This window comes from Drosophila yakuba, chromosome 2R (assembly GCF_016746365.2).
Source record: "Drosophila yakuba strain Tai18E2 chromosome 2R, Prin_Dyak_Tai18E2_2.1, whole genome shotgun sequence".
Lineage (NCBI taxonomy): Eukaryota > Metazoa > Arthropoda > Insecta > Diptera > Drosophilidae > Drosophila > Drosophila yakuba.
This window is the reverse complement of record NC_052528.2, coordinates 4,561,949-4,575,637: the sequence shown is the minus strand read 5'-3', so window position 1 is coordinate 4,575,637 and position 13,689 is coordinate 4,561,949. Positions and strand designations below refer to the sequence as shown.

At 42.0% G+C, this 13,689-nt stretch overlaps 4 protein-coding genes across 5 annotated transcripts; 3 read left to right on the top strand and 1 right to left on the bottom strand.

The window, feature by feature from the left end:
* The first annotated feature begins 143 nt into the window (after positions 1 to 143).
* Positions 144 to 1,712, top strand: LOC6529308 (odorant receptor 47a). Its single transcript, XM_002090277.3, has 4 exons — positions 144 to 459; positions 516 to 705; positions 759 to 1,374; positions 1,468 to 1,712. Exons 1-4 carry the CDS (start codon positions 159 to 161, stop codon positions 1,516 to 1,518), a joined length of 1,158 nt encoding a protein of 385 aa, XP_002090313.1. The 5' UTR covers positions 144 to 158; the 3' UTR covers positions 1,519 to 1,712.
* LOC6529307 (cuticle protein CP14.6) lies at positions 1,546 to 4,604 on the bottom strand. 2 transcript variants are annotated; one of them, XM_039372468.2, is made up of 4 exons: positions 4,588 to 4,604; positions 2,689 to 2,867; positions 2,150 to 2,225; positions 1,546 to 2,064 (listed from the first exon to the last, which is right to left on the bottom strand). In XM_039372468.2, exons 2-4 carry the CDS (start codon positions 2,862 to 2,864, stop codon positions 1,909 to 1,911), a joined length of 408 nt encoding a protein of 135 aa, XP_039228402.1. In that variant the 5' UTR covers positions 2,865 to 2,867; positions 4,588 to 4,604; the 3' UTR covers positions 1,546 to 1,908. The 2 variants fall into 2 exon arrangements, with proteins under 2 accessions (XP_039228402.1, XP_002090312.1); XM_002090276.3 differs by lacking the exon at positions 4,588 to 4,604 and adding an exon at positions 3,342 to 3,434.
* A 5,055-nt stretch (positions 4,605 to 9,659) lies between these two features.
* On the top strand, positions 9,660 to 10,498 carry LOC6529306. The gene has a single exon (XM_002090275.4). It carries the CDS (start codon positions 9,751 to 9,753, stop codon positions 10,399 to 10,401), a length of 651 nt encoding a protein of 216 aa, XP_002090311.1. The 5' UTR covers positions 9,660 to 9,750; the 3' UTR covers positions 10,402 to 10,498.
* Positions 10,499 to 11,036: 538 nt separating this feature from the next.
* Positions 11,037 to 13,649, top strand: LOC6529305 (mitochondrial sodium/calcium exchanger protein). The gene is made up of 8 exons (XM_002090274.4): positions 11,037 to 11,348; positions 11,400 to 11,803; positions 11,865 to 12,218; positions 12,280 to 12,398; positions 12,625 to 12,859; positions 12,915 to 12,982; positions 13,041 to 13,286; positions 13,341 to 13,649. The coding sequence occupies exons 1-7, from the start codon at positions 11,116 to 11,118 to the stop codon at positions 13,233 to 13,235; spliced, it is 1,608 nt and encodes a 535-aa protein (XP_002090310.1). The 5' UTR covers positions 11,037 to 11,115; the 3' UTR covers positions 13,236 to 13,286; positions 13,341 to 13,649.
* Positions 13,650 to 13,689: the final 40 nt, after the last annotated feature.

Genomic DNA, 13,689 nt, shown 5'->3' with positions numbered 1-13,689 from the left:
CTGTATTAAGCATTCGTAAGTGTAGTGAAAGAAGGCAGGGTATTAAAGAGCTGGGCTTGCTCATTCGAATTTTATTCATTCCTGGTCAATGGAAAGACTTAAAACCCCTGTGCCGAACACACTTGGCTTAGTGTGAGGCCGAGTTAACCCTTGTCGACATGGACAGTTTCCTGCAAGTGCAGAAGAGCACCATCGCCCTTCTGGGATTTGATCTCTTCAGTGAAAACCGCGAAATGTGGAAGCGCCCCTATAGAGCGATGAATGTGTTTGGCATAGCTGCCATTTTCCCCTTCATCATGGCGGCCGTGCTCCATAACTGGAAGAACGTGATGCAGCTAGCCGATGCCATGGTGGCTCTACTAATAACCATCCTTGGCCTGTTCAAGTTCAGCATGATACTCTACTTGCGTCGCGATTTCAAGCGCCTGATTGACAAATTTCGCTTGCTCATGTCGAATGGTAGGCTACAACTGATTACGCCCAGAATGTGTAACTTGCAATCTATTATTTTGAAGAGGCGGACCAGGGCGAGGAATACGCAGAGATCCTCAACGCAGCCAACAAGCAGGATCAACGCATGTGCACTCTGTTCAGGACCTGTTTTCTTCTCGCCTGGGCCTTGAATAGTGTACTGCCCTTTGTGAGGATGGGTTTCAGCTATTGGCAGTCAGGTCATGCAGAGCCCGAGCTGCCCTTTCCCTGTCTGTATGTACAAATGATAAACACGATGATCAAATTTTCAGGGTTTGTTCTCAAAGTTTTCCCTGGAACATCCACATCATCCGCAACTATGTGTTGAGCTTTGTGTGGAGCGCTTTCGCCTCGACAGGAGTGGTTTTACCTGCTGTCAGCTTGGACACCATATTCTGTTCGTTCACCAGCAACCTGTGCGCCTTCTTCAAGATCGCCCAGTACAAAGTGGTCAGGTTTAGGGGCGGCTCCCTCAAGGAGTCACAGGCCACGTTGAACAAAGTGTTTGCCCTGTACCAGACCAGCTTGGACATGTGCAGCGATCTGAATCAGTGTTACCAGCCGATCATCTGCGCCCAGTTCTTCATTTCATCTCTGCAACTCTGCATGCTGGGATACCTGTTCTCCATCACCTTTGCCCAGTCAGAGGGCGTCTACTACGCCTCCTTCATAGCCACCATCATCATTCAGGCCTACATATACTGCTACTGCGGGGAGAACCTGAAGACGGAGAGCGCCACCTTCGAGTGGGCCATCTACGACAGTCCCTGGCACGACAGCTTGGGTGCTGGTGGAGCCTCCACCTCGATCTGCCGATCGCTGCTGATCAGCATGATGCGGGCCCATCGGGGATTCCGCATCACGGGATACTTTTTCGAGGCCAACATGGAGGCCTTCTCATCGGTGGGTGAACAGCTTCCATTGCGGAGACTTCTAGATATTACCTCTCTCTGGTACAAGCTAGATGTATACCATTGCCCAACTTTCCGTTTTCAGATTGTCCGCACGGCGATGTCCTACATAACAATGCTGAGATCGTTCTCCTAACTGGTTTGTGGTTAACAAGGCTTCGGATTGATTTTTGTGCAATTTTTGTTTTATTGCTGAGCATGCGTTGCCGTACGACATTTAACAATCGATCTTACGTAATTTACAAATGTTAATCTCACACGAAGTTCGTTAAGCACTAAGTAGAATGTAGAATGCGAATTGGCTGTAGAAATGCACAGATGAAGCACGAAGGGAGTGAGATTTGTCAGGGGCGGGATATAAAATGGAAATGATTCTGGGTGGGATGATGACCTCCAACGAGCAGCTGCTCCCTCTCTGTCTGTTTCTGGTTCACTTTCGGCCAGTTCGGCACTGGCCCCCAACGAAATGATTGCCAACTTGAGCATGACGATGAAGAATTAAAACACGATTCTACCACGGAGCGGATTATTTGAAGAATCTTCCGGGAGCGGCGGCGGCGCGAACTGGAGGCGGAGTGGGTATGTGGGCACCTTCGGCGCGGTATCCGTTCTCATCAGCAATGTAGGTGATGGTGTAGACCACGCCATCGGGTCCGGTGTACGAGTAGGAGCCCTGCATCACCTAGAGTGCGGTGAGACAGAGAGTTTCAGCACCGCCCATAAGTAGGCTACAAGGTGGTGCATGCTGCACCAAAAAGCAGACTCACCTGAGCCTCGATCTGACTGCCCGGGTTCTTCAGATAGCCAGCCTCATCCGCTCGGATTCCGTTGCTCGTCTCGTAGCTACAAGTTTTAAAGATACAAGTTAATTCTCAGTAGAAGTCATGTTGCATGATGTATCAAAGTAAGGGTAGTAGTTCTGCGTAATAATAAAAAGCATCTGGAGCACCTGGAAAAGTCTCAGAAAAGTAGGTGCTATGTGTTTTTAGATTTTATATAAATTACATTACATTCCCTGTAGATAATGTTCATACTGTTCAATTTGTTAACTCTATATTGAAACTCAACATGATATTATCAAAATGACTTTCATTTTTGAAAATTTAAGTTTAAAAACCTTGATTTTCTCTATTCCAAAAAGCTTCTCACACCCAAGCGAACCTATTCATTCCGATTATATTCTTACAATGATTCTAAATGCAAGTGCTGCACATTAAGTTAAGTTTTTTCATTGTGAGATGACACGATTTTGTTGTACCCATTCAAAGTCCTGGAAAGTATTCCTTAATACATGGACCCCACTTACTTGTATTGATAGGAGCCATCGGGATTCTGGTCGAAGTTCTGCTTGAGGATCACCGCGTTCGCGTCGAAGGAGTTTCCGCGGGGTGGGGGAATTCCGCGTTGAGGCTGGGCCTGAATGAAACTGAGGCAGCAGAGGGCCAAGACGAGGGCTGCGAAGGAGGCGTGGGTGAGCGTCATGACCTTTAGTGGGCGAAATAGAAGACGGGGAACCGCGCGGCGGTGCGGTGGTTAAATAGAGTCATAAGTAAGTACTGCAGATGAGGTGCGGTGTTTGTTGTTTGTTGTTTGGTGTATGGTTTTCAGTGTTCAGTACTCGATTGAGATGCCGCCGGCGTTGTCTTTGAATGTCAAACTCCTTGCTTGGCAATTAGTATCTGATATACTCCGATTGGCTTTTGCGATTTGAAAGTTCTGCGAAATTATGATGGCAATGATGGTGGGGATCGTGGGAAAAATATCCAAAAGGAGGCTTTAAATCCAGGAGATGACTTTGATCTTTTAAAAATTAAGTTTTGGGTATCCTTTATGCAGGATCAACTCCACTTGTCTCTGCACTCGTTCGTAACTTTTCGCTTATGTTTGAGCTATTTGAGCTGTGTATATGTGTGATCCTGTCTTCAAGGATTTACCACCGCAACTAGAACGCAAACTCACTTCGGATTCGCGATTTGATAGCTGGTACTGCGTTGGGAGGCTCGTCAAAAGTGCTTTGACTTGGCTGCAGTTGCCACAAACGTTTTTATACCGAAATCGCATTCACTGCAGCTCAAAGCAGAGCAGCGGCAGAAGCAGAAGCAGCATCCGCAGTCAGATGCAGTGCAGCAGCCCAGATTCGGCGGCTGGAAGGGCAGGAGGAGCCGACGACCGGGCCGAGTGGGTCGAGCGGGCCGAGCGGGTCGAGCGGGAGTCGAAACAAACAGTGTTTGTCTGCTTGACAGCAACAGAATCGGAAGAGCTGCCGTCGCTGCCAGTGCACCACGTAGCGTATGCGCAACGAGTTTCAAATGCAAATGGGCGTTGCGCATACGCCGCGTATGCAGCTTACAGCTCACAGCTCGCAGATCGCAGTTCTCCGCGGTGTAATTTATGTGAATTAGCAATGCGAACTTCATTTGATTAGTGCCCCCGCTGGATGCTCGGCTGGGTGCAATAATTCGTTAAGTCAAATATTAATTAAAAGATTACAGATGTTGCAATTGGTTTGGATTTGATGAATTGGCCATTTGGCTATTTGGCCACATGCCTGCCAATGAGTGGAGATCGAATCTCTGCCAACTGACATTTGAATGGGCCGCGGGATGGGGCGTAGCCAGCTTGTCCATTTCAATGCATCGTTAAAGTGCATTATTTGTCTTTGTTCGCCCTATGTAGACCGGCTGAGCCTGCCCTTTAGGCCAATTTCGCTGACCAGGTCGACCAGGCACCAGGCACCAGGCACTAGGCACTAGGCACCAAGCAACTGGCAACAGGCAACAGGCACCACTCCTAGCTGCACCAGTAACTCGCTCCCATTTGGCACATTTTTGCCGGCCGGCTAAGGCTAGTTTTTTTTGGGGCTTAAACTTTAAACTTTCCAGCGTGTAGGAAATGTCAGTTGCAATTCATAAAAATTACAGCAATAACTGCTGCCAACATCCAGCCAGCTCGGCGTTGGCAGATGATCACGAACATGATGAACATCGGCCGAGATTTTAGGCAAACTCCCTACTCCCTACTCCCGCTACCCGTTGGTTTTTCCTTTCGTTTGTTTTCCATGTTACTTGGCCAATTTCGCGGTTGCCCGCGTTTTGCTTTGGCCTTCGGGCCGCTTTTCAAATTGCAGTTTTTCGCCGAGAGGAAGAGTTGTGTGCCGCTGGCTCATGGCATTCTTCACATTTGACATACAATTTGGCTTACTCACTACTAGCCGATGTTTTTTGCACACACTCACGGTGGCCAAGTAGTTTCCCGTGTGATGACTGATGACTGATGGATCGCGTGCGATTCAAATCCGAAACCGATATATGCACTTGTTTTAAGCGCACCTCAAATGTACTATATCTTAATTTATGCCCCTTTGTCTGCTGGAGCGTGTAGCACCAAAGACATTAGAATAACAAGATGCGTAACGCCATACGATTTTTTTGCACACGATTTTTTCGTGGTGGCTTTTCAAGTGGCTTTTCGCTCTCTCGAAATTTTATTCAAAAGCCAGAGAGCGGAGAGCTCTAGAGCCACCAGCTCTCTTGTACGCATACAGCGACAGCTGACCACTGTATTGGTGCACACGTATGCACATGCATTGTAAAAATGACAAAATATGCCCTTCATCTTAGAAGTTCTTAGACTTTAAATCTATATTATTTTTTATAAATTGACACCACTTAAAAACTCTAGTCTTGCATTGCCTTAACATAACAATTATTCAAATTTAACACAGAAATAATAATAGCACAATCTATGTACAAAAAAATGCATAATATTTTTAAAAGATGACTTTATATTAGAATAATTGTCATTAGAGTATTCAGCGTGCGACGTGTGAAAAATATAAGAAGACAATGATTCTTCGGTGCTTATGTCCGCACTTCGTGCTTCAAGAAATCAATTTTGCAATAAACAGATTCCATATTTTTATTTATTTTATAAATAATATTTTACTTTATGAATTATTTTTATGAAATATTTATATTTTATATGTAATTTCTTTTTTTTTTTTAAATTCTTTGTTTTAAATTACAGTAGTTTTTAAAATTTACTTTGTATATGTTTTTATTATTTATTATAGTTATTTAGTCAAATTACTAGTATAAAAATTACCAATTTTCAATATTTAAAATTAAAATAAGATTCAGATAAATTATTTTTTTTTATTTTGTTTTGATGTTTTTAAAAAAGCGCGCAATTATGGGTGGGAAGAAAAGCGCGCCAATTTTTTTGTTTTTCCTTTTAATACGTTTTCTTTTTCTCTTAATACGTTTGCTTAAAGCTGACTATACGTAGAGCTCCTCGATTTTTTTTAAATTTCGCTTTAAAATTGTGTTTACAATTAATTAAAGTTGTTTGGTTGCATTGCTAAAGTACGGAAATATATGTGCGAATTATAAATTGCGATTGGTAGTGATAAATAAGAGAAAATTTCAGTTAACTGAATTAAACTTAATTTCGTAATTTTACGCGCTAATACTACGTGCTGCTGCTACTGCTGCTTTTTGAAAAAGGTTAGAGCTAAAATTTATTATTTTTAATATACAAATATTTGATTGGCCAATTGGAATTGCCTGGCTATGGCCGAAAAGAAAAGGAAAAACATAAGTGGGAACAAGTGCAGTTTACCACACTGCCAAAAATCTAGGCGCGATTTCCCCACCCTTAAATTGTTTAGTTTTCCTGAAAAGGATCCAACAATTTTAATGAAATGGGCGGAAAAGTGTCAATTTACGGAGGATTTTGTGGCAAGCACTTCATCACTGTTTTTATGCCACGATCATTTCTCCCCAGATGATATTGGGGTAAGATATCTGAGGAAAGGAACAATTCCAGATCGAAACCTAATGACATCTAATAATAATGATGAAATTAATTTTAATGCTGTAAGGTCGCCTGCGCAAAAAAGATATCGCTCACAGTCCCCTGTTGAAATATGTCGTCAGTGTCATAAAAACACTAAAACATTAAAAGTGTTTCAAAAAAAATATATTTCTTATAAGAAAATGTCTGATGAAAGACAAATTCGAATTAAAATGCTGAGGAAAGAAAACTCAAATTTAAAACGAAAGATAATAAGGTTGGAATCTAAGTCCGAAAAAAACCTACTTTCTCAAATTGATAAAATCAATTTAACGGGAAATGAGAAAATATTGGTAAAAATGCTTCTGAAAGAAAAAAAAGGCACAAATACAAGATGGAATGATTCCGAAAAATTGTTTGCTCAGAGCATATATTACAGGTCGACTTCCACATATACGTTTTTAAGGGACTCTTTAAAATTAAATTTTCCCAGTCCATCATCATTACAAAAGTGGAACAGCATTAAAAAATTACAGCCGGGAGACAACGAATGTTTGTACTCAGCCCTTAGAGAAACCATTAAGGAAATGAATGAATCGGATAAAGAATGCATATTAACTTGTGATGAAGTAGCAATAAAAAAAAACTTAACATATAATGTATCAGTTGATATAATAGATGGACTAGAGCATTTAATTGATCGCTCTAATAAAATGGGAAGCCACATTTGCGTATTTGTGATCCGGGGTATTTTAAAGAAATGGAAATTTATATTGAACTATTTCGTGCCGGAAACAAATATAAAAGGCGATTGCTTAAAAAAGCTTATTTATAAAAACATTAATATTGCTGAAAATATTGGGTTCAAAGTAAGGGGTGTTGTTTATGATCAAGGAGGTAACAACAGAAAATGTACCTCATTACTTGAAGTCACCAATGAGAAACCTTACTTTACCTTAAATAGTAAGAAATATTATATGTTTTATGACATTCCGCATCTTTTCAAATCTATTAGAAATAATTTTCTAAAAGCTAATTTTGAAACCCCTGACGGACGAGTTGACTTTGATGTCATCCGAGAGGTTTATGAATTAGATCAGGGATCAGTAACGAGAATGACTAAATTAACAAGGAGTCACGTTAATCCAACTAGATTTGAGCTAATGCGGGTATGTTTGGCAACTCAGACACTTAGTCACACAGTTGCAGCGGCAATTAAAGCTTGTAACCAAAACAAGCAATTTAATCGAAATAGTCCCGAAGTTGCAGCTTCTACTGCTGCATTTGTCCAAAAAGTTAATGATTACTTTGATTGCCTGAATAGCAGAGTATTAACTGACAAAAACCCCATGAAATGCGCACTTCAAGTAAACAATACTGTTTGGCATAAACTGAAGGAAATGCAGGAATACCTAAGGAGCGTAAAATATCACGGTAATAATATATATTGTCTTGATGGCTTGATCCAAACTACTGAAGCTATATTTGGACTCGTCAAAGATATATTTAAGGACCACACGGACCACTTTTTCTTTTTAACAAGTAGAGTTAACCAGGATCCCCTTGAAAATATATTTGCGTGCGTTCGAGCAAAAGGTGGTAACTGCAGAAATCCTTCAGTTAATGAATTTAATGTAATAATTGCCAAGCTTATATCCCTACACATTTTTAAATTTTCCCAAAACTCTAATTGCGAATCAGATGATGATGTAATGTTGCCAATAGAGTTCGATTCGATTATATATCAGCCTTGCATTGAAAAAAAAGAAATACAGCAGCAAGAATACTCTGTATCATTTTCTGAAATTGTAGAAGGCAATGAGAGGTACTTTGACCAAAATATAGATAATTTTTTGTGCAATGATATACCCATTGAATTAACTTCGAGTAGATATTTTGTTGGATATATTGCAAAGGGATCCAGTTGCGATAAATGCAGATCGGTAATTTTAAAAGAAACCGAGCATTTAACAGCTCCATCAGAGCTTTTTATACATGAGAAAAACTACTCGACAGAATCGGACTTTGGAAAACTAAAGGCACCATCTGATCTATTTTTTAATATTTGTAAAATACACATTAAAGTTTTTGAAAATATTTTTAAAAATAATAAAAAACAAATGTGTATACAAAAATTTATTGTAGACCAATGCATTAAGTGCACAAATGAGAGTAGTGATTTCTCATTATGGTTTCATGTAGAAAATGAATGTTATGAGCATAAAATAGATCTTTTAAAAAAACTTATAAAAGTTTTGCTTTTTAAGCATTGCAAGTGGACTGTTATTGCTAATAGACAAAAAAGTCAAGCTAAACTCAGCATTTTATCTCATAAGTGAAAAAATATAAACATTCAAATAATTGACGACTTTAAAAATTAAATTATATAATTAAAAAAAGAGGCGATATATAATAAAAAGCAATAGTTAGAAAACTAGCTTAGTTGGGGAACATGGAAATGTTTTAATGTTAAACATTTAAACATTTCAAGTCGACTCGAAGGTCATATAAATATAAGACCCCATTACAATTGTAATGGCCTCCCCGTGGTGTTCCCTGGGTACCGATTATAATATATTACATATTATTAATTATCAATATAAATATAAATATGTAAACGGTAGCTAATTCGAGCGGCGCTTTTATGAAACGAATATTAAAAAAAAGTCTTTCAAACCATAATAGTTACGAATCGAAATTGACCAAAACATTAATCAAATTTGTTTCTTAGATCAAAATTGATTTCGGCCCGAAAATCGTCTTCTAGCACAAGCACGCACACATACACACTATCTCCTTTATTGTTTTTACTCACACAAGCAAGTCAATTCTATTTTTAGATTTTTACGCTCTCAATTTTTGGCGAGCGAAAAGAGAGCAATTTCGGGCGTCACCAAAAAAGTGGCTGCATAGTGCAAAACCAATGTATGGCCGTTACGCATCTTGTTATTCTAATGTCTTTGGTAGCACTATGCAGCACTATGCTAATCGAGTGCAGTTTCCTAAACATTGGCAATCAATCAGCTTGCCTGGATATTTCGGGCACTTAAAGTGATGGATTGACTGCCAGCGAATGCGAAACAAGTTTATGACGTGTTTCGGACACGAAGATCAAGCCGTCTTGGCGGGTTTTTTTGCGATTGCTGGAAATTCGGATAACCGGCCCAAATCGATCTCATTACAGTGCCCCATCATCATGGGCTTTATCACTTGACCTCTGTTTTTTTTTGGTGACTTACGTTTTAGCCAAGTCGCTGAATCACAGATACTCGTATGCAAATGGTGTCGTTAAGATGTGAGTGTTTTATTAAGACACATTCTGCGTGCTTCCATAGAATGTCTTTTGTGTTTTTTCCATTTTTTCTTTCGTTTTTGTTTTGGGTATATTTCTGTATTTTTCGGTTATGGCGTAATGGGACTGGAAGATGCTAATTTGCGGCTGCTGCGCACATTGAACGCCGGTATATAAAGTGGATGGAAGATGTGGTAAGCCAAGTCGTCCGTCAGTTCCCGCCTAGAAAGCACCAAATCTTTCCCTCCACTCTCACCAACCATCACAAAAACAGCCACCGAAATGTTCAAAATCGCCCTCTGCTTGTTGGCCCTGGCCAGTGGATCTCTGGCCGCCAGCATTGGCCAGGTGGACAGCACCACCGAGAAACGCGAGATTGTGCCCCTGCTGAAGTTCGAGACGAACAAGAACCCCGACGGCTCCTTCCACTTCAGCTACGAGGGCGGAGACCAGTCCATGCGCCAGGAGCAGGGCGTGATCGAGAACGCCGGTACCGAGGACGAGACCCTGGAGGTCTCCGGCATGTACAGCTACATCGACGCCGATGGCAACACCGTGGAGGTGCACTACACAGCCGGCAAGAACGGATTCGTGCCCATTGGCACCATCATCCCCAAGGAGATAACCGAGCTGGCTAAGTCAGCCGCCCTCCTGCCCAAGGTTCCCGAGGATGAGCAGAAGTACCGCAAGGCCCGCTCCCAGGAACTGGAAAAGAAGGAGGCTGCTGTCGAGAAAGAAGCCGTTCCCGTCGAGAAGGAGGAGCCTTTGGTGGCCAAGGAATCGGTTGTGGTGGAGAAATCCGAGCCCCTGCCCGCCGAGTCCCAGGTGGTGCCCGTCCAGGTGGTCCTCGATGCCGTGCCCGAGGCGGAGGTCAAGAGCGCCATTGCGGCTGAGACCGAGACGGAGAAGAAGGTTGAGACCAAGACTGCCTAAGCTCCCCTAGAAACTAGACTACCCAAGTATTGTTTAATTTAAAACCAAGTGCGATCTAATTTAACTGGCTAGAAATAAACCGATTCCTTATCTGAAATCCGCATCTTTCTCGATTCGAATGGAGCGACAGCAGCTGCATGTGAAATGCGGATTCCGTGCTGCATATAAATACTTATCATAAATTTCGCTCTGGTTAGTGCTAATTTAAGCAGAAAGCTGGCCGCAGAAATATTATCTCACCGACATAGAACTGTTGGCATGACGCTCATGGCTTATAACTTTATTGTAGAATATAGAAGGATTTACCATTGACTCAAGCGCGAACAGATTAGTGAACACAAAGAAAATGAAGATATTTCGTTAATTAGTAATCCGGCAAAGCAAAATACTGTTAATGGAATACATACAAAAGCATTTTAGCAAAAACATTTTTATGGATCTCATAAAGCTGGCCTTCATTAACGACTTAAAATACTTTTTTTTTAAATCAAAGTAATGGCGCTTATTTGTTGCGCAAACCGCATAAAACAATATTTGGCAACAAATAAACTGCAATAATCCAATAGCGTGATATTTTTAAGAGTGCACAAGTTAAAATTGTCGTAATTTGAAAGAACTTTAAGCATTCTCTTATTTTATCAGCATTAGAAAGCCTCGGGATTTCGATCAGCTCTCAAGAAATAATAGTTAGGGGAATTGTATAGCAAGTTCAAAATGCGTGAGGAAACCACTTGCTCCATGGTCCACGACCTGCTGGAGTCACAAAAATGTAACTTTGTGCGAAAAACATCGGATTGTCTAATCAATATGAACTTGTTCAACTACCTGGCATGGCATTACTGCAAGGTGGACGTCCGAAACAGTTTTAATTCCTTCTGGAGTGTGTTGGGCATGTTTCTGATTGCCATTTACGTTTTCTGGATGATGCAGATAACCATAAAGAACTAGTGAGTTGTTTATTGGCAGTGATATGAAAATGGTTGAACATTCTCCCCCAGCTTTTGTCCCACTTTGATGGTGATCGCAGACTTTTTGCGAATGAACGAGAGCACGGCCGGAGTGACGGTTCTGGCCGTTGCAAGCGGATCGCCGGATTTCTTCACGGCAATCGCCTCGAGGATGCAGGGCTCCAAGTACTCCTTCCTCGCGTGCATGTCGCAGACCATGTTTCTGCACTTCTTCGTGGCCGGACTGGTGATCCTGACCAAGCCCTTCCACATGCAGCCAAACACTTACCTTCGGGACTTTGGTTTCCTGTTCCTCAACACGGTCTACATGGACTACATCCACAAGCGACCCCAGGGTATCAGCTGGGTAGCTGCGTTGCCCAGTGCCTTTATCTTCGTGGGCTATGTGGTGGTGACCATCGTTGATCAGTACTTGCTGATTGCCCGCATTCAAAGTGAGTCCCCTTTTTTTTGTTATTAACAAACTAAGCTCGAACATAATTTTCTCTTTATCAGAAATGGAGCAAAGACAACTGAATGTGACTGAGGCGTTGCAGCTGGAGGAACTGAAGCCGCAGAAGGAGTTGCCACTGACGCGCCCGCAAATCGATCGCTCGTCCATTGGTCACGGAAGTCGAAATAAGCGGCTGTTCCGGCAATTCTGGAACACCGTCACCGAATTTGACAAGGATCGCTTTCAACGTGGAACCCTCCTAGTTAAGCTGTATCTGATAGTGAAGCAGCCCATCGACATGCTGCTAAGACTACTCATACCAAAGGTCGACATGAACGCGCCTCTGTACGGATGGTCCAAGCTGCTATTCAACATGCAAGTGCTGCTTGTTCCCACCTATATGGCTTACATCATACGTAAGAGGCTACCTAATCTTTAGAAAGACAGCACTCTTTCACCTCACGATCCGTATTTCAGTTCGGGGGTACAGCGTTGCGGGTGTTGCCGTCTATATGATTGTGCTCATCACCATGGTTCCTGTGGCTATCATGATATTCTTTCTCACGCGCACTGACACCCCGCCCATGTTTTTCAGGGTAAGTTTTCGGTATTTCTAGCGCATATTTCAGGCACGTTCCCAAGTGTGTAACCGGTTTCACCTTAATGACTAAGAATATTGCTCTTAACCTCATATTGGCACATGAATATATATGGGAATGACTACAGAAGTAGGCTAGTTTTATCAGTTAATCTCGAATAACTCATTTCCGTTTTAATGACGTCAGATATGACAAAGATAACCAAATGGAGTTTAACTTACAGTTTACATCTAGCATGGGTTTCCTAGCCGCCGTCTTCCTGATCTTCTGCTTGACTACCGAGGTGAATGCCATGTTTTTTACGATGGCGACCGTACTGAAAGTGAGCCAGGAGTTCTCGCTGACCACGGCCATTTGCTGGGCACTGAGTAGCAACGACCTGGTGGCGAATCTCTCACTGTCCCACCAAGGATGGCCTCGCATGGCAATGACGGCCACTTTCTCGGCACCAGTATTTGGTGGGTAGTCATAGCTAATGTTGAAGAAGGCTAAATGGGTTTTCTGTTTCTACAGGATCCTTTGTGTTCTTGGCCATGCCATTGGTGGTGAACTCGTTTATAGAAGCGCCCGGCAATATTTTCGTAAGTAGCACGGTAAATGTTGCGATATTACGTTTTTTAAGGGATAAAGTTAAAGCAGCCATCGGAAGGTAGATTTGGGGAGACGGTTTGCATCTTCCTGGAGGTCGGAATGGGCTTCTCGATGCTTTCCGTGCTAACCACGAACTTCAAACTGCGACGAGCTTGTGGTTTTCTGCTCGTTACGTACTACATCTTCTTTCTGGGAGTTTTAATTCTTCTGGAGAAGGGCGAGATCCATGCATACGGAGTGTAAACAGGAAGGCGACTTATACTGAGAGTCTGAAACCTACAAAATATGCAAATTGTGAGATGATTTATGCCTCATTATATAACCAATTTCATTCTTATGTTTCGTTAGATCTTTATTTCGTCTTTGATTCGAGCTAATGGACGATGTTTAAGCGTGTAATGATGTATTGAAGCAGGTGTCTCTCTCGTCTGATGCCCCCAGGGCTCACTGTACTACAAAGTGGCCAAACGTGTGCTCAATCGTCCGACGTCCCAGACTTTGATACTGTGCCACGTTTGGATCTGGTTTCAAGGTCTTTTAAGCGGGGTATGTCCCTTGTGCACTGAGACAAATCATGAACGAAATATGGATAATACCTTAGGTGAAGCGCAGATACAAAATGAGTTTTAAAATATAAGATGGCTTTATTTGCACCCACTTTTCTCTGTGCATGCTAAATAAACTAAAATGTGCAAAA